Here is an 18,399-nt window from a genome sequence, read left to right as displayed (position 1 = left end):
GGGTACGCCCGCTCGGTGAGGACCATGAAACGGATGGAGCAAGTAAGGTAGGGCACTCAAAGTCAACCACAATACCAAGGACCGTACCCTGTACACCTACAGGACAGTACCGGCGGGACATGTCAGAAGAGTGCCCTGCAACCTTCCAGGCATGTCAGATCCCAAGTAGTGTTGTGGGCGCCGACATTTACCCTACAATGTTGTGGGCGCCCGCAACACTCACATACTAGACGAACACGGTAACACCCCTTGCATGCCTCTAGGCATCAACAGTATGGCAGTCACCGACGTCTGCCATGCTAGAAGAAGACGACGCAACCTCCCACATGCATCTGACATTAACAGTGTTATGAGCGCCTACAATCATCCTGTACCCGACGGCGTGGGCAACAAGACTTAGCATACATACACTCTCTCTCTCTCGCTTATAAGGCCATCCCCTTCATCTATAAAAGGGGATGCGCTCTCTCCCAAAGAAGAGAGGAATCAGTCCACAACAACTCGAACAACACACACGATCCGAGCGACGAAGGATCCCAACGAACAACAAACGTTCGAACACTTAACATATAGCGGAGCTCCCGTCACTCTCGGCCCTTTAGACCAGAGTCCGACCCGACCTCTTGTACCCCCCATCTTTCTCCCTTCCGTTTGTAACCCCACAACAAACTTTGAGCACCTGGGCTCAGGAATAAAGTCACCGATCAACTCAAACTGGACGTAGGGCACGTTGCCTGAACCAGTATAAACCCTGTGTCATTGAGTGCTAGGCCACATCCGATCACAACGTACGGCAAAACTACAAATATTTACGTGTTGGTCACTTTCTGCACCGACAATATGCAACACTAGTTCTATGTTTGCAACATCCAGATTAAACATTTGCACCATGTATCTGAAACACATAAAACATACGGTTGTAACATGTGTTTTTAGCGCAACATCTACTTGCTGCTTGGGGCGAATGGAGGCTCGTCGACGTGGAGCTCGACGTCGACACGGAGCTCAATGCCACGGAGTGGAGAGAAAGTCACTGGTGCGGAGCTCATCGGCGGCATGGGCAGTGGCTACGGCAAGCGGATGGAGGCGGCCGTGGCGGGCAGTGCGAGTGCGAGTGCGAGTGCGAGCGGGAGGCGCGGTGGAGACGGCGAATCTATGCGGGTAAGGGCGCGTGGCGCGGGCGATGCGAGTAGTCTAGATGAACGGACAAACGCCCTAATTGTATCATTACCATTGCGGCATCGTTGCTATTGCTATCAAGGGGAAGGCGCCACCTACGGATGCCTTCACACCTGAGGGGTCGGTGAAGGTTGAGGGCTCCAGGTTGTCACTACAACGTTTGCAAATGCTGACAGAGTGATGTAGTGGCCCGTCGGGAGGGTGACCTCGAGCGACACCACTTCGCAATGGTTGAGGTCGATCTAGCCAGTCAACACCACCGCATACACCTCATATGCAATGTCAAAAATATATATAGTAACGTCACAGGAGGTAAAAACATGCAAAAGTGCATCCGAGGCTAGACAAGGGCCCAGTTTGTTGGGACGTTGCATGTTCCCTATCCTGTGATGTTACTATGAGACAACTATTGTACTATAGTCCCAAATCTTATCTCATGAGGTGGTTGTTTCGAAAAACAACGACCTCTTTTCTCTCACCTCTTTCTTTCCTCCACATAAGCAAAATTCCTATGTGGTATTGTATGAGATGGAGTATGATACCGCTGATGTGTAGTAACGTACTTCCCGCTCTAATGTTGCATCGAGAATCAGCCCCAAAGCAACGCGTTTGAGAATGTCACTTGCTTCTTCTTTTTTTTATTAGAATCTAAGGCTAGTCTCAATGCAACATTTCATGTCACTGCTTCCAATACTATTACACTTGGAAACTGAAATATGAAACACTCTCTCTTAATGAGATAGTTTCATTTCGCTGTTTCATAGATTTGTCATAGCATTTAATTCTTGTGTTTTTCTGTGATCAAATATGCTAGATGACTTTGTAGCGTTTGTTGTGTTCAGATCAAACTTTATCCCCGTATAGCTGCATGCTAGGGATCAACTATGAAAAACGCACTCGCATAGTCTATCTCAGGCCAAGTACCACACGTTTCCTGGTGCCAGCGAGTGGGGCCAAGAAAATAAAAAAACTCATAATTTTTTTTTGGAAAAACGGAGGCTCCAAAAGCTCCCCGTGAGGTCGTGACCCGTGCTGCCCCCTTCCTCACGCACCTTACACCAGAGCAGTTCCCATATGCGTGCATGGCCAGAGGCTGGGGCGTCGTCAAGCTCGGTGGCCGCGGAACCCGCAGGTGCGATGGTGGTGGGAGCCTTGACGACTTAGTCGAGGCAGGCACGCCGATTCAGCCGGAGAGGCTGGATCTACGTGCGCGGGCGATGCTATAATCGACGTCGACTTCGCGAGATGCCGCAGGCCAGCAAGCGAAGCAGGCAAGCCGTCCGGCCTCTTGTCGTCGTCGGACGTCTGCTCCTGCTCTGCTGCTGCTACAGTAGAAGACTAGTAGTCGCATGCTCCGACGCCGGTTCATGGCGCGGATCGGGCCGACCCGCCCCCGCGCGAGCGGCAGGAGGAGGTCGAGGCGGGCGCAGCGAAGCCTGGAGCAATGTCCGGGAGCTCCCTGCAGGACGCGCCGCTGATCGAGGAGGCGGTGCAAGAGGAAGCGGAGGCGAGACGCACGGGATCCGAAAAAAAGTCTACTTAACCCCCACCTATCATACTTGGTCTACTTCACCCTCTCAACTATGAAACCGTCTGTTTTATCCCCTGAACTATCTAAAACCGTCTAGTTCAGGGGGTAAAACAGACGGTTTCATAGTTGAGAGGGTGAAGTAGACCAAGTATGATAGGTGGAGGGTTAAGTAGACTTTTTTCCACGGGATCCATGGGGATGAAACTTTCCCCCTCAACGCAAGCGTCGTCCGGATTCCGATGGCTTGGAAACGTCGCTTGCAAAGATTTCATTTTTAGTGACGTATCACCTTATTTAATGTGCAAGAAACCTCGTGAAATAGTCGTTGAGACTGGACCAACAGGGTCAAGAGGCGTGGACCAATCTCAGACCCCAACGGTCACTATCGTTTACACCGCCGCCGACCCGACGCGACACCCAATGGCAGTACAGCACGAGCCGGCACGACATTCTGCTCGCACGCGACTCGCGAGTTCCTACCATCTGATGCTCGCTCGCGCTGCCAAAAACAATTCCGCCGCTCCATCAAACTCGTCAGCCACAGACCACGGCTCTGTTGGCTTGAGAGCTAGAATCAGTTATACTTTTCAGTCACGAAAACAGTATATTTTTCTCGCAACAATAATAAGTCCCGCCGACCAAAGCCCACACTCCTGCAGGCGAGGCACCAAAGCCAACAGGCACCAGCGCCGAAAACCACCTTGGAAGTGCCAACTACCAAGCCAATCAAGTAACCACCCGAAGCTCTCGAACGCAAGCCAGGTACGCTACAGCCGGCCACCCTCCTGTTCGCCACCAGCTTCCATTAGGCAACAGGCGGTCGCCGGCCGGCGCAGGCGCAGCCGCGCAGCTACTTATAACCTCTTGTGCTTCCCGCTTGCCCATCCATCGAAGTTGGAAACAACAACGGCAACAAGTTGATACTAGCTTCTCTCGCCTGCCTCAGCTCCTCATCTAGGCAAGACGATGGCCAGCGGCAGGATCCTCGTAGCAACCATGGCCACCGCCGCCGCCGCCTCGTCCCTGTTGGGCATGGCCTCTGCGGCCGACGCGCCCGCCCCAGCGCCCACGTCCGGCGCCATGGCCGCCGCACCGGCCCTTGCTGCAGCGGCTTCATTCGGCTCGTTGAATCTTAGCTGAAATTGGCTAAAAACATTGTTCTCGCTGAAATGTTGTGAGAGAAAAACACCGTCCGCTAAAAAAAAAAAAAAAAAAAAAAAAAAAAACACGAACGGTAAACCGAACGGCCCGCGGTGTCCGTCGCCGCGGCGGTTTTCGGCTACTTGTTCTGCTACCAGGTGGCCCGGACTGGCGGGGAGAAGGAAATACGCGGCGCATGTGCTTGGGTGCATGGCCGCCGCCGCGCGGTCATGATGTGCGCGCCCACGCCCACATGCTCTTCGTTTGGAGGTTATGATGACACTGCGTACGACGTACCGATACAAGTGTGATCCGTTATTTATTTGGTGCCGGATTCATTGTACGTGATCTGTGATCATGTTTACGGTGGTGATGCTAAATACTGTACTACCTACTACTACTTCCGTTGCATATACGCCTAAATTATTTGTCGCTTTTGATTTTCATGTCGAAAATTTGACTCGAGTTGTGGAAAATACATGCAACATTTGTATCTCTAAATAAATTTATTAAATAACTAGATTCAAAGATCTTTCCAATAATACCAATCATGTACCATAAATATTAATATTTTTTAATATATATTTTATCAAATTTGTTTTTCGAAAAACAAAAACCATAGATATTTTAGGACAGCCGGAGTATATACTCGAATCCATCGGTACTTTTTAAGAGCGATTCGCAATATCAAGTGGTGGTCCCAAAACAAAAAGCACGCGGGGCTCTATGCCCGATCAATCGTTGCACATGATTTGACAGCAAGGACCGACCGATTGGGATGCGACCGATCAAGCGTGCGATGTACGGAGTAGTATGCACTTGCTGACCGCCTGCACGCCACGCCCACGACGCGGCCAGTGGTTCCTGAATGTTGCTATTGTGTCTAGTGCATGAGATCACCGTAGCAATTAGTGTTTCATATATTAAGAAGGTAAAGCGAAGTGTTTCATAATTCTGTTTCATGAAAAAAGTAACGCAATTAGTGTTTCACCGTAGCAACGTACTCCGTATATGGTACTTTCCCCCCCTTTTTTTTTTCTCCCGTGGGGGTGCTAGAAATCATATTCATTTCCCGCCAACCGCAAATTAGAAATGGAAAAGGCCCGGCCCAAGTTGCGATCCTGTCCCCAGCCCTCCCAGCAGTCTTCCCTGTCCCGCTGTCCGTCTCCCATCACCTCACTCATCACTCCCTCAGCACCCCAGCCTTCTCTGCGGCTCTGCCCCTCTTCCAGGTCCCAGCCCTGTCCAGATCCAGATGGGAGCTTCACCGCTGCCCGTCTCCCTGCCCCACGCCGCGCTCCTCTGATCCCGCACTCCCTCCCCGGAGTCCCCACTGCCGGCGCGATCTCCGCATTCCCCCACCGCCTGTTCGCCCCACCACCCAGTGATGCCGGCCATACAGGCCACTGCGCCGCCCGGAGTCCTGGCGTGAGCAGCCGTCGCTGCAGTGCACCCTGGAGTTCAGAGCACCCGCTTGTTCCCCGCTCCGCCCGCCGCCGCCGTTCAAGAAATAGCCCCTCCGCCTGCAGCGCAGAGCCGCCACCGCTGCCTCTCTCCACGGGACACGCCGCCGCCGGGAGGGAAGAACCCGACTCACTGGGCTGAAGTTGCCGCACTCCCTCAGTCCGACTACACAGGTACGGATAGAGCGTCCACTTCTTGAGTGGTGGATGATGCCAATTTTTTTTGATTAATATTGATCAACAAGTACACAAACGCTACAATAATGGGGATTGTAATAGGAGCAGCTCTTGGAGAATCGAGAAGGGATTTAGGTCTCTTCGACTCCTATCTGTCGAGATACTAGAGGTTATAGCACTTTTGGCTGTTTGGCTTGACAACGTCAGACGATGCCAACCCCTACGTCTTAGAAAACTGGCAGCACGAGCTGCATTCTGCTGCTAAGTTGATACAGTAGATACACGCACAACAGAAGAGGTGTCTCCTCTGGAACTGCAGAGTGAATTGCATGTGGTTATATGGAATAGCTCTATAAAGCATGTTTTTTTTTTAATCAAGGTAGCAAAATACATGTGAATTCTACTGTTTAGGCCTTGTTTGGATGTTGTCGAATTCACCTCAATCTACATGTGTTGAGGTGGATTGGGGTGGAATTTAATTTAAGTGTCACTCCAATCCACCCCAACACATGTGGATTAATGTGAATCCGACTACATCCAAACAAGACCTTATAGTACTTTTAAATGTAAAAGGAATGTGGGTATTGATTTTCGACTTATACCACAGTAGAGTGCACTTTCTGGATTGCTCTCTGGTTCATGGATCCATTGTTCCATAGTTTGTGCACATTACTCCTTCTTAGGTAGATAGGAACTCTTATGTTTGTTAATTATTACATTTGTTGTTCTTATATATGCTTTGCATATACCATTCAGGTTTAATCAAGGTAATCTTTGACATTGTTCATAACCGATCTATTGCAGTGGGATATACTACATTGGCCTGCTTGGACAATACCTATCTTTTTAATTTGTAAATATATCTCGTTCTTCAGTTATGGCCACTATGGTTGAAGGGTGTGTTGGTCCCAGTGAGCTTCACCTGAAGAAGGAACTTATTGCCTTGAGAAAGGCACATTTCTTGCGTGATCCTGAAACATGCTCATCCTGGAGGTCCCCGTTAAGCTCTAAATCATTCTTGATAACTTCTGGTGTTATAAATCACAATGAGGTTGGCAGTAGTTTGTCAGAAAAGCACACAGAGCCAGCTGCAGCACCGCCCAAAAGTGAAAAGAAAAGAAAAAACGTTTATCTCTACAACTGGAGACACCATTCTAACAAATCTAGTGAAAGTGGAGTGAAGTTAGATGTGGACGACAGACAAGCCTCAGCAGACTGTAGTCTGGAAAGCCCATGTATTTCTAACGGTATGGACTCTAGGAGTGACACATGTCTGGAAGTTCCTGTCAGCATATACAGTGTTCAAGGTTCGAATTCATGCACTCCTGTTAAAAGAACTGTTAGAAGGGTGAGGAGAAGTTCATTCTCAAAGAAAGGAGCTATGAGAAATTCGACCGTTTCAAAGTTGCTAGATCTCCATGTGAACTCTGGTGAGCAGTCTGAGGATACTGAGAACTACAACTCAGAGACTCATGAGCAGCTTCAGAAAGTAGGGTATTTTTCTCGCTCTACATCACCACTGTTTGCTGCATCAGGGTGTTTTAGCTCAACAAATCCTTCTAAGCTGTTGAGAGTGCCAAGAAGAGAAGGATCTTCCTTCTCCTGTACTCCGGTCTCCACTAGCTCCTATTACAGGTACAAAGGGAGGAATCCTAGCACTGTAGGCTCATGGGATGGAACAACTGCTGCTTCACTTGATGACGATGGGCTGAACCAACCAGAACTGTTGGCAAATCAGAGGTGTGGCATTCCTTGTTATTGGTCAAAGAGGAGTAAACACAAGGGATCTGAAAGGAGTTGTTCTCCTTCACTTTCTGATACACTTAGAAGAAAAGGCAGCAGTCTTTTGTGTGGAAGTCAGACAATGCATGGGAGAAAGAAATCATCAGGCTCCAATAAATATGGATATCTTAAAAAATCTTCCCAAGGTGTACCACTGTTGGGTGATAGTAGTCATTTTGCTTATTCATCATTTGATTCAGCTAGTGATGAAGTATCGACCATCTTTGGAGAATTAGATCTGGAAGCTTTGAGCCGTTTGGATGGCAGAAGGTGGTCAAGCTGTAAAAGCCAGGATGGGATTGCACTCTCTGTGAGTGGAGCTGATCATGTAGTTTCAGATCACAGAAGCTTGAGCCAAAAATATCGACCAAGGTCATTTCTTGAAATTGTTGGTCAAAACTTTGTTGTACAGTCACTTAGTAATGCGATCACAAGGGAAAGAATAGCTCCAGCATATCTGTTCCATGGGCCTCGTGGGACAGGAAAAACATCTTCTGCAAGAATACTTTCAGCAGCTTTAAGTTGTACTGCTACTGGAGAGACCAAGCCCTGTGGAGTTTGTACCGAGTGTAGTGATTTTTTCACTGGAAATGGAATTAATCTAATTGAGGTTGATGCTACCAACAGAAAAGGTATAAACAGAGTAAGGCACTTGATTGAAAATATACCAGCATCTGCAACTTCTTCGCGGTACAAAGTATTTGTCGTCGATGAATGCCATATGGTATCTTCTAAAGTCTGGTCAGCATTTATGAAATTTCTTGATGAACCATTACCTCGTGTTGTCTTCATATTTATAACAATAGACCCTGAAAACCTTCCCCGTTCTGTCATATCACGTTGTCAAAAGTACATGTTCTCCAAGATCAAAGACATTGACATAGTATGCCGGCTGAGGAAAATTGCTATGAAGGAAAACCTTGACGTTGAATTGGCTGCTCTAGATTTAATAGCGCTAAATTCGGATGGATCATTGAGAGATGCAGAGACAATGTTAGATCAGTTGTGTTTACTAGGGAAGAAGATAACACCATCACTTGTAAATGATCTGGTAAGTTATTTTTCAGATTGTTGGATATTTTTTAAACTATGAAATTTCTCTGTTCTGTTGCTTCAATGAGGTATTATTGGGACTTGCACATGTCTAAACGGATTATGCTTAGATAAGTTCATCGTGAAGTATGAAGACATAAACACACTGATTAGTGATTACCATATGTTATGTAGATATATGCAAAATAGGCTTTGTTTTCATTCAATGTACTCTACTCAATGTCTTGTTTTTCGATTACGGATTCATGAGCCTTCTCTTTCTGTTTTCTCTGGAATGAACATTCACAAATCACAAACTCGTTGGATTAGATTGTTTGAACTCTCCCTCCTTCCCTTTCTCACTTACTGTACGTTTGTAGTTCATTCTTTAATGGAAAGCAGAACTCTAATAGGGCATTTGGTTTGAGGAATGAGTTAGTCCATCATCTTCTTCCTCCTCGCTTTTTTGTTTGGTTTGTGGAATGGAATGGGTTGATCCATCATCACCTCATTCCTCACAAGCTAATAATTAGTACTAGTATGAGGAATGGAGTCATTCCATTAAATTTGAGTAATGGACTCATAATGCACCACCTCATCTAGATTCTAGAATGGAGTAATTTCTCAAACCAAACACCCTATAGGATTCCCTCTATAGCTGTAGCAACTTGGAAGTCATAATGGTAATGCCATATTTAGATCAGTCACACAAACTTTAACTATGCTTTACAGGTTGGGGTTGTGTCTGAGGAGAAACTCCTTGACCTATTGGAGATAGCCATGTCATCAGACACTGCCGAAACAGTCAAAAGGTCGAGAGAGCTGATGGATTCTGGTGTCGATCCAATGGCATTAATGTCACAATTAGCTGGGCTCATAATGGACATCATTGCTGGGACCTATAGATTGGCGGACCCTACTTGCGGTGGAGATGGAATCGGTGGTCGAAATAGTGAGTCAACTTTCTGATGCAATCCTTTCAAAATCCATCTTTTGTGTCGCTGACTCACTGTTCATGCTTTACTCGTTAAGTGTGTTTTTCTTATGGAGCCAGGCATTCAGTATCATCATTCTTTTTTAATGTTGTGCATTAGTGTATTTGGAGTTTCCACTCCTTTGTTGTGGAGGTAACACACTGTACTTAAGATTCTAATGCCTGATAAATGTTTATGAATTCTTTCCTTTTAGAATAAAGATGTTAATTAACAACTTTGTTGATCTTATGAAATTGCATTAGTAATACTATGAAGACAAGTAAATGTGATTGTCTGACAAAGTAAACTGATACATTCAGCTTCTCTACTATTATCTTGTCTGGTTGCAACGGTAAACATATGAAACTTAGTGATATTTGATGTTTTAGCACCTTTTATAAAAAATATGAAATGAATTGACAATTGAGCTGTAATGCTTATGTTTATACTAAGAAAATACACTGATTGGATAGTACTTAATTTTCTTGCTGAGGAGATGATGAATTTTTCAAGGACTCATGTAGAACAAAACAGTTATGCAGTCATGCCCACCATTTTAAATATAATTAATACTTTTCTCATGAATCAATGCAGGCCTGGATGCCTTCAATGACCATAATTTAATACACTTTTATTGAGAAGCACAATTGTTTCCACTTGCATCATATTTGTTAGATACTGTGCTCTCTGTTTTACTAGTTTTATTATCTAACATCTTTAGCTTCAGGGTCTGACTCATATGGCTTTTAAATGTGTGCAACCCTTAGATCATTTTTCCACAATATGTTTAAATTTAGTGTATATAGGTATGTTGCAACTCCGCCTATGTTGTCTCGACATAGCAGGTCCCAAGCCCTGGTAAAGGAGGAGGGTTGTGATAGGCGTGGCGAGCCAACGTTAAATCTAGCCATTCTAATGGAGATGAAACCCGAAAGGCTAGGGTTCGTGAGAGAAAGACAAGGGACTTTAACCAAGTTAAGTGCATTAAGGATGAAAGGGAGCATCTCTTGGTGAAGGAGGATGAGATCTGACATCGATGGCAAGAGTATTTTGACAAATTGTTCAATGGTGAGAATACGGACACAACCTTTCAGTTGGATGACTCTTTTGATGACACCAATAGGCGCTTTGTGCGGAGAATCCAAGAATCTGAGGTCAAAGAGGTGTTGAAAAGGATGAAAGGAGGTAAAGCGATGGGACCGGATGGTATCCCAATCGAGGTGTGGAGATGCCTCTGGGACATAGCTATAGTATGGCTAACCAAGCTGTTCAACCATATTTTTCGATCGAACAAGATACTTGATGAGTGGAGAAGAAGTATATTGGTACCGATCTACAAGAATAAAGGGGATATTCAAAGTTGTACTAATTACCGGGGAATTAAGTTGATGAGCCATACTATGAAGCTATGGGAGAGAGTTATCGAGCATCGCTTGAGAGCAATAACGCGGGTCTCTATGAACCAATTTGGTTTCATGCCCGGAAGATCAACCATGTAAGCCATTTTCTTAATAAGACAAGTGATGGCGCGGTATAGGGAGAAGAAGAAGGACCTACACATGGTTTTTATTGACTTGGAGAAGGCTTATAATAGAATACCAAGGAATATCATGTGGTGGGCTTTGGACAAACATAAAGTCCCAACGAAGTACGTCGGGCTCATTAAGGACATGTACAACAATGTTGTGACTAGAGTTCGAACAAGTGATGGAGACACGGATGACTTCCCGATTAGGATATGACTACATTAAGGGTCAGCTTTGAGCCCTTATTTGTTTGCCTTAGTGATGGATGATGTCACAAGGACATACAAGGGGACATCCCTTGGTGTATGCTTTTCGCGGACGATGTAGTGCTAGTTGATGAAAGTCGAACAAGAGTGAATCAGAAACTGGAGTTATGGCGGGAGACTTTGGAGTCCAAAGGTTTTAAACTCAGTAGATCTAAAACTGAGTATATGAGATGTGACTTTGGCCCTACTACTCAGGAGGAGAAAGATATTAGTTTGGAAGGTCAAGTAGTGCCTAGGAAGGATACCTTTCGATATTTAGGATCAGTGCTACAGAGAAACGGAGATATTGATGAAGATGTTAGCCATAGAATCAAAGCAGGGTGGATGAAGTGGCGCCAAGTATCTGGTGTCCTATGTGACAAAAGGGTACCACAGAAGCTAAAAGGCAAATATTATAGGACGGCGATTAGACCTGCTATGTTGTATGGTGCAGAATGTTAGCCTACGAAAAGACGACATGTTCAACAGATAAGTGTCGCGGAAATGCGAATGTTGCGTTGGATTTGCGGTCATATAAGAAGGGATCGAGTTTGGAACGATGATATACGTGATAGATTAGGGGTAGCACCAATTGAAGAAAAGCTTGTCCAACACCGGTTGAGATGGTTTGGACATATCCAACAGAGACCTCCAAAGACACCGGTGCGTAGTGGAATCCTAAGCCAGGATAGTAACGTGAAGAGAGACAGAGGAAGACCGAAGTTGACTTGGGTAGAGGCAATAAAAGGAGACTTGAAAGGATGGAATATACCCAAAGACTTAGCCTTAGATAGGAGTGCTTGGAAGACAGCTATTCACGTGCCTGAACCTTGATTACTTCTAGTGTGTTTCAACTCTAGCCTACCCCAACTTGTTTGGGACTTAAAGGCTTTGTTGTTGTTGTTGTATATAGGTGTGTTGCTCGGCTACTTTTATTTCTTCTGTGTAACTGTCAGAAAATGAAATTATCGCAGTTTGTTTATGACTTACAAGGTTCTATATCCCTAAAGAAACAAATTCATTATGTATTCTTTACATAAACAGTTGGCTTATTTCAATGGTGCACATCAGTATCGCTCTTATTAATAATGTGCATCTGCCTATCACACAACTACTCAGTCAAAAGTGCCAATTTACTTTGTACTTCTTTGCAATATCTGTGCCAAGAAACAGATGTAAACTCTTAAACTTAGTAACCTTGCCAGTATGGATTATGGCTATGTATTTTTTGTGTGGCACCAGCACTTGTAATCTATCTTGTCGCTCCAATTGAGATTGGTACAATGGATCTGTGATCTGTCAATCTGTTGCAATATAGTGCATTCTTGAACGTGTGTTGATCTAAACAAGAAAGATTTATCTGAATTCTGAAGTTCTAACATGTTTGCTGCATTCTTTAGTAACTGATGCTGAATTGGAAAGATTACAACAAGCGCTGAAGATTCTTTCTGACGCTGAAAAGCAGATAAGACTTTCAAGCGAGCGTTCGACCTGGTTCACTGCTGCTTTACTCCAGCTTGGTTCTGGTCATAATTCAGAAATAACTCAATCAAGATGCAGCAGTAAGCAAAGTGCTAAAGCAACCAGTGAAACCGTGATGGAAGCAGTGAGAGAATCCTCTGCGAGCAGGACTACATCTCATAAATTATCCACTTTTCCTGATTCAAAGAAAATAGTGGATCTGAAAACAACCAGTGGGCACTCTAGTCCTCAGGGCCTTGCTTCATTGTCCTCCAGGATGGGACCCAATGAAAACATGATTTATGCTGAGTGTAGGTCTGTTGATAGAGCATTATTGGATTCTGCTCAAATAAGTATTTCTTCTGAGCAAAAGGCTATGAATAGTGGAATCTCAGATAACCTTACCCGAATTTGGAGGAAGTGCATAGAGAACTGCCACTCCAAGACATTGCGGCAGCTTCTCTATGATCATGGGAAACTAGCATCTGTCAAAGAATGTGAAGGTAAAGCACTGTATTCTCATTCTTGTCCCAGCCATGTTAATGTTTTAAGGCCTTTCGTTTACAACTTACAGTTACAAGTTTGCTCTAGTACTTCTGACCACTGGATTAGAGCTGGAGCTTCCTGACCATGTAGGGCATCTTAATTCCACTGCATCATTTTAAAACTTTGATGGCCTAAAGCTCGAGTCAGAAACCCAGAATGAGAATTTCTGGATTCCGACTTTACAATATGCGAAAACTTAGGGTAACTAAGCTGCCGCAAAAGCTGAATGCAGTTGCATTACATCTTTTGCTTGCGGTCCCAACTCCATGACGAAATAAATGCAATCGTCAGAGTTGTCAACACTTAAGTTCAGGTTCCAGCTTTTCTTTTGTAGCCATTAGCTTCAAAACAGAAATTGCACTATAGCTTGACAAACTGTACTTAGTTGAATCAGTAAATACTGAATACGAAGTCCAAATTAGGTGAAAGATGCAGAAAGACTAACCATATTGTTACACACTAGCCCATGGTAATGTATGTAATTGATAAAATTCATTCATTGTTTTATTGAACTAGAGCATATATGTTTCAAACATCGGGCTGGAAAGGAATTCCACCTAATTATTTGTTGATGTATCGAGCTTAGTTCTATGGTTTAAAAGAAAGATGTGATAGAAAGGCAATTTATATTGGGCTATTTAGTATCTGTATCTCTAAGTTACTAATCAACTTTTGCTTACTATGTTTTCAAGAAGCCTATTTTTTATTGCAACTTTAAGTCTAGGTACCTTGAAGTCTCCAATTCTTTACATCCAAATTCGGCATTCTTAGTCACTGGCAGTGCAAGCAACAATACTGACCCTGCTGCTTGACAGGTTCAGCATATTTGATGCGTAATTGTGACTAAATCTGTATGTTGAGCATGTAAATGATGCTTGAAAAATCCGTGGCATGCAAATAGGAACACTCATGAATAAACGAGAGACCAACAAGGAAATTTTCTTCGTTTTTCTTGCCACTTATTTGTTCTTTCCTGGTGCGCAGCTGTTCATCTGCCCAAACTTGATTTTGGTATTACTTCATTTCAGGTACCATTGTTGCTTTTATAGCATTTGAGGACAATGATATAAAGTTTCGAGCCCAAAGATTTATTAGCAGCATCAGAAATGCAATGGAAACTGTACTGAAGTGCAATGTGGAAGTCAGGATTTGTTTAATGCAAGAATTTCTTGCTGGAGGACTAAAGCATGAGACATACCCGGATGAGACAGCTGAATCTGATGTCTTGAGTTGTTCAACGAACAGTGAACGTCGAAAGGGTGTTCTGAATCTATCAGGTGCTGGTGGAGTGCAGCCAAGCAATGTTCCCATGATCATCTCTGATGAAAATTCAGGAATGCACAGAACAAGAGGCCAGGATGTTTCTGTTGAACAGTTGAAGATATCAGCTCTTGATGAACAAAGGTTAGAGAGCGCATGGCTCCAGGCTGCTGAAAAAACCATGCCTGGTATGTTAAATCAAGCTAGACCTGAGAGAAATCAAATTCTTCCACAAAATGGTGGTCAGCATCATGGGAGGTCCTTAGTGGCCAGCATTGTTACCTCAAGGCATGTTGACAAGGATCTGTCCGATGAACTGAAAGCCTTAAAGATCAGTGACAGTCATGGTCCCCATAAAAGTCAAAATGTACAGATGGAGAATGGTTATGCCATTTCACCAAGCCTTTTGCATAGAAATAACCATTTGGCAAATTGTGACAATGAGAGCGTGTAAGTAACATATTTACTATTTGTAATCTGCATGATAGTTTTTTATCTTGTCTTTAGAAGATTGGCAGTGCTACTAGAAAAAGTAAACAACTGCATAAATGTAGCTGCATACAACTTACAAAGGGCAGCACACTGACAGAATTTCTTATTTTTTAGTCAAATTAACTGACTTTGGAGGTGGCATTGAAGCATCTCTCCTTAGCATTATACATCTCCATAGTCAACTTTCAACAAAAGTTTCTATGTGTTTCATGGTTCACAAAAGTTTGTGTCTTCTTTACTTTCTACATTTCAGCTTGTAACACTCACTATTTCCATGCCTGATTTACAGGGTTTCTGAGTCCGGAGCACCTGGTTGCCATGGGCTCTTCCCATGCTGGAAAGCTGAAAAAATGAAAAGGAGAAAGGTAAATTTGAAATGCACTCATATGAAGATATTTCTTTTGGCTATCATACGTCACATTTCATTCCATTCATGTTCTCGATTCAGGGCAAAGGGCAGACACGGTTGAGGTCATCTTAAGTTGGCAATTGACGACGATAAAACGAGTATTGTGGCCCTGGATTGTAGAGGAACGTTTGAAGATATGCATGTGCCTCACGAAGACTGCCTTGCTTCATTCTTTCTAGAGGATTTATGAAGACTGATTCGTTAATTTTTCCATGCATTAATGCTGCTGAGGGTTCAGCATTTTCAACGCTTGAACTCAGCAGAGGGTGATAAAAGTTAGATACTTCATACCCAGCAGAGACGTTGGACATGCGGATTTTACCAAGCCATTCTGATCCATCTATGCCTCTTGTACAGACATTTGGATGTGTAACCCCTTGCCAAGTCACAGGGCTGAGGCGTGAGGCCGTCAGCGCAGTTAGGAAACATTGATTAGCAAGTTGACGAGACGCACTTATTTTTCAGCATTTTTTTGTACTGTTTTTGACAGCAGTTGAATTTACTTTACATTGTTATTGTACCAAGTCTTTTTGTTAGAACAAAGGAGGACCTTACGTCGATAAGTTGTGATTTTATCAAGTTTGTACAAATACTAGTAACTCCTGCATTTGTGTAGATTTATCATTTTGTATCGGTGGTTTAAAACCCTCTATTCTACTACTATGCTAACACTGGACATTCTCTATCTAATCTACCGTTGTACCCCGGCAGTGGATTGCAATGTTGACGTGTTGCTGCTTAATATGCCATGTTTATCTCACACAAAACGCAATGAATATAAACTCACTGCATTACTTCATATATATAGCTGTGTAAACAGGTCGATCGATGGAGAGTACATGAACCAAGAATCCAAGATGCACACACTCCCAACCGGCAACTCGCGTACGTCAACCGATCAAAGCACACCCAACATGAAAATACTGGCAACAACAATCAAGTAAGTAGCGATGAAGACGACGCGCGCAACGGCAACCCAGCTCAGCTGAAGAGGTACCCAACGGCGGCCACGGCGAACGTGCCGATAGCGAGCGCCGGACCAGCAGTCACGGCGGCGGCGGCCCCGGTGCTGGGGCTGGCGGGGCCGGGAGCCGGCGCCGCCTCGGACGCGGTGGCGACGCCGACGAGCGACGAGGCCACGACGGCGGCGGCCGCGGCGAGGATCCTGAGCCTGAGGGTTGCCGCCATCTCGCTAGCTAGCTTCTCGATAGGTTTCGGTGCTCGAGATATGGGAAGGAGGAGAAGAGGAGCACGAAACTAGCGAGCTGGGCTTGTTGGGATGGGAAAGGGCGGGAGGGATAGGCCGGGCATATATAGCTAGCTGGTGGCGGGGCCTTTGTTTAGGCGGAGGACGCGTGGCCTTTGATGAGGCTTTGGAGTTTCACAGCCTGGCTGGCTGGCTGGCTGGCTGGGCTGGCTTAATTTTAGGCTTTGCTATGATTAGCTGGGGGTGATTGCGTGGGCGGTAGTATCTGAATGAATGGTCAGTTTTTTGGTCTCTTGTGCCAAGGCGGGCGCCAACCGGTGTGTTATTTGTGCTAGTAATAGTCATCATCAGTATCATCGAAGGATTCGGTGGCTTTTTTGGTTGATTCCGCCGCCTTGTTGTTCGAGTATCGCAAGAAAACGTTGGTCGCCAATCAAACGTTGGTTCTGGAGATGGTTTGTTTGGTTATGATGAACTTATGATGCATCTGCTACGTGATTTCTCACGTAATATGGGTCCCGCCGAGCAGGAATGGTGGCGTGGGCGTGGCCCGGCCGCCCGGGCATGAGGGCATCCCCTCACACTTCCCCGCAATGCCTCTTGCCTTCCGCGCGCTGGTTAATTGCCGGCCGCCCTCTCTCTGCCCCTCCCCCATCGTGCTGCCGACGCCGACGTCCACCTGGCCGGGCTCGGTCCTCTCTTCGCGCCCCGCCGACAATTACATGAAGAGTGCCCGGCCGTAGCTTGCCTACGTGCTCCGTCACGAATTCACGATTCGTGCCTACATGTCGTCGTAGGCTCATAGCTGCTACTCCCCCGCACCGTACGTCATGAATCATGATGAACCATGTACTATACACGAATGCACGTAACTGTCCCACGCCCTGTTTGCTTGGCAAAATAACTGCGCCGCCACCACCGTATCTGATGAGTCATGACCGTTACAGCTCAAGACAAACGCATGCCATGGCATGATCCGATGGACCGGTCGAGTTTATATATTTACTTGGCTACCTGAAAGCTTAGGAACGGTCCAAAGCAGAAAGCAGACACTGTTAACCCAAAAATCGATGAACAGAGGCGATCAAATAATACAGAAACTCATATATTATTCACAGAAGAAGCAACCAAAATGTCGAGACAAACAGGTATGTATTGCTGCACACTGCCAGAACTAGACAAAATGATCCCAAAGTCGCTTCTTCATTCGATCCGCACGCACCATGTACATCCCATCCCGCAACATTAGTGGATTGAATTCATTTCTGAGATCAGCTAGAAGAGCAATCAGTTCAGTTGACGATCGGATCCCGTCAGGATTCCGTGAGCAGGAAGACAGCGGACACTGCTGGATTCAGGTTCTTTGCCGCACTTGGCAAAACCTTTATCGAGTGCGGCACTCGGTAAAGAACACACGGTAAAAAATTAATCGGTAAAACCCTCTTTGCCGAGTGTTTTTTATCGGGCACTCGGCAAAGGCTTTGCCGAGAGCCCCGGGGCACTCGACAAAGAAAAGCGACCGTCACGGCGCCGGCCCCGTTGACGGTCGCTTTGCCGAGTGCCAACCCTGCAGGCACTCGGCAAAGTTTTTTTATTTTTTTAAAAAAAAATTATTTGCCGAGTGCCCTCTATCCGGCCCTCGGCAAAGATGTTTTATTTTTTTTTTCTAAAAATTCTTTGTCGAGTGCCCCCTTTCCGACGCTCGGCAAAATTTATTTTTTTTTAAAAAAAATTCTTTGCCGAGTGCCCTCTGGCCAGCACTCAGCACAGTTTGAATTTTTTTTTAAATCTTTGCCGAGTGTCATGGTCATGGCACTCGGTAAAGCTGGAAAAATGGTTTTCCGAACGCCTATTTTTCCAGCTTTGCCGAGTGCTGTGACCATGTCACTCGGCAACGGGGTCCTTTACCGAGTGCAACACTCGGCAAAGTGGCCTAAAACAGTAATTTTTATTTTTTTACATTCCATCGTGACAA

The 18,399-nt window shown here is 45.2% G+C and overlaps 1 protein-coding gene and 1 pseudogene across 1 annotated transcript; one reads left to right on the top strand and one right to left on the bottom strand.

Moving 5' to 3' along the window:
- The first annotated feature begins 4,976 nt into the window (after positions 1–4,976).
- On the top strand, positions 4,977–16,484 carry LOC136456655 (protein STICHEL-like). Its single transcript, XM_066456578.1, has 7 exons — positions 4,977–5,487; positions 6,295–8,323; positions 9,037–9,256; positions 12,450–13,013; positions 14,085–14,766; positions 15,098–15,173; positions 15,257–16,484. The coding sequence occupies exons 2-7, from the start codon at positions 6,368–6,370 to the stop codon at positions 15,287–15,289; spliced, it is 3,531 nt and encodes a 1,176-aa protein (XP_066312675.1). The 5' UTR covers positions 4,977–5,487; positions 6,295–6,367; the 3' UTR covers positions 15,290–16,484.
- Positions 16,485–17,737: 1,253 nt separating this feature from the next.
- Positions 17,738–18,399, bottom strand: part of LOC136459145 (protein SOSEKI 1-like) — a 37,583-nt pseudogene continuing 36,921 nt past the window's right edge.

This window comes from Miscanthus floridulus, chromosome 6, assembly GCF_019320115.1.
Source record: "Miscanthus floridulus cultivar M001 chromosome 6, ASM1932011v1, whole genome shotgun sequence".
NCBI classification, from domain to species: domain Eukaryota; kingdom Viridiplantae; phylum Streptophyta; class Magnoliopsida; order Poales; family Poaceae; genus Miscanthus; species Miscanthus floridulus.
Note: the sequence above shows the minus strand (reverse complement) of the source record. Positions and strands in the feature narration are given on the sequence as shown.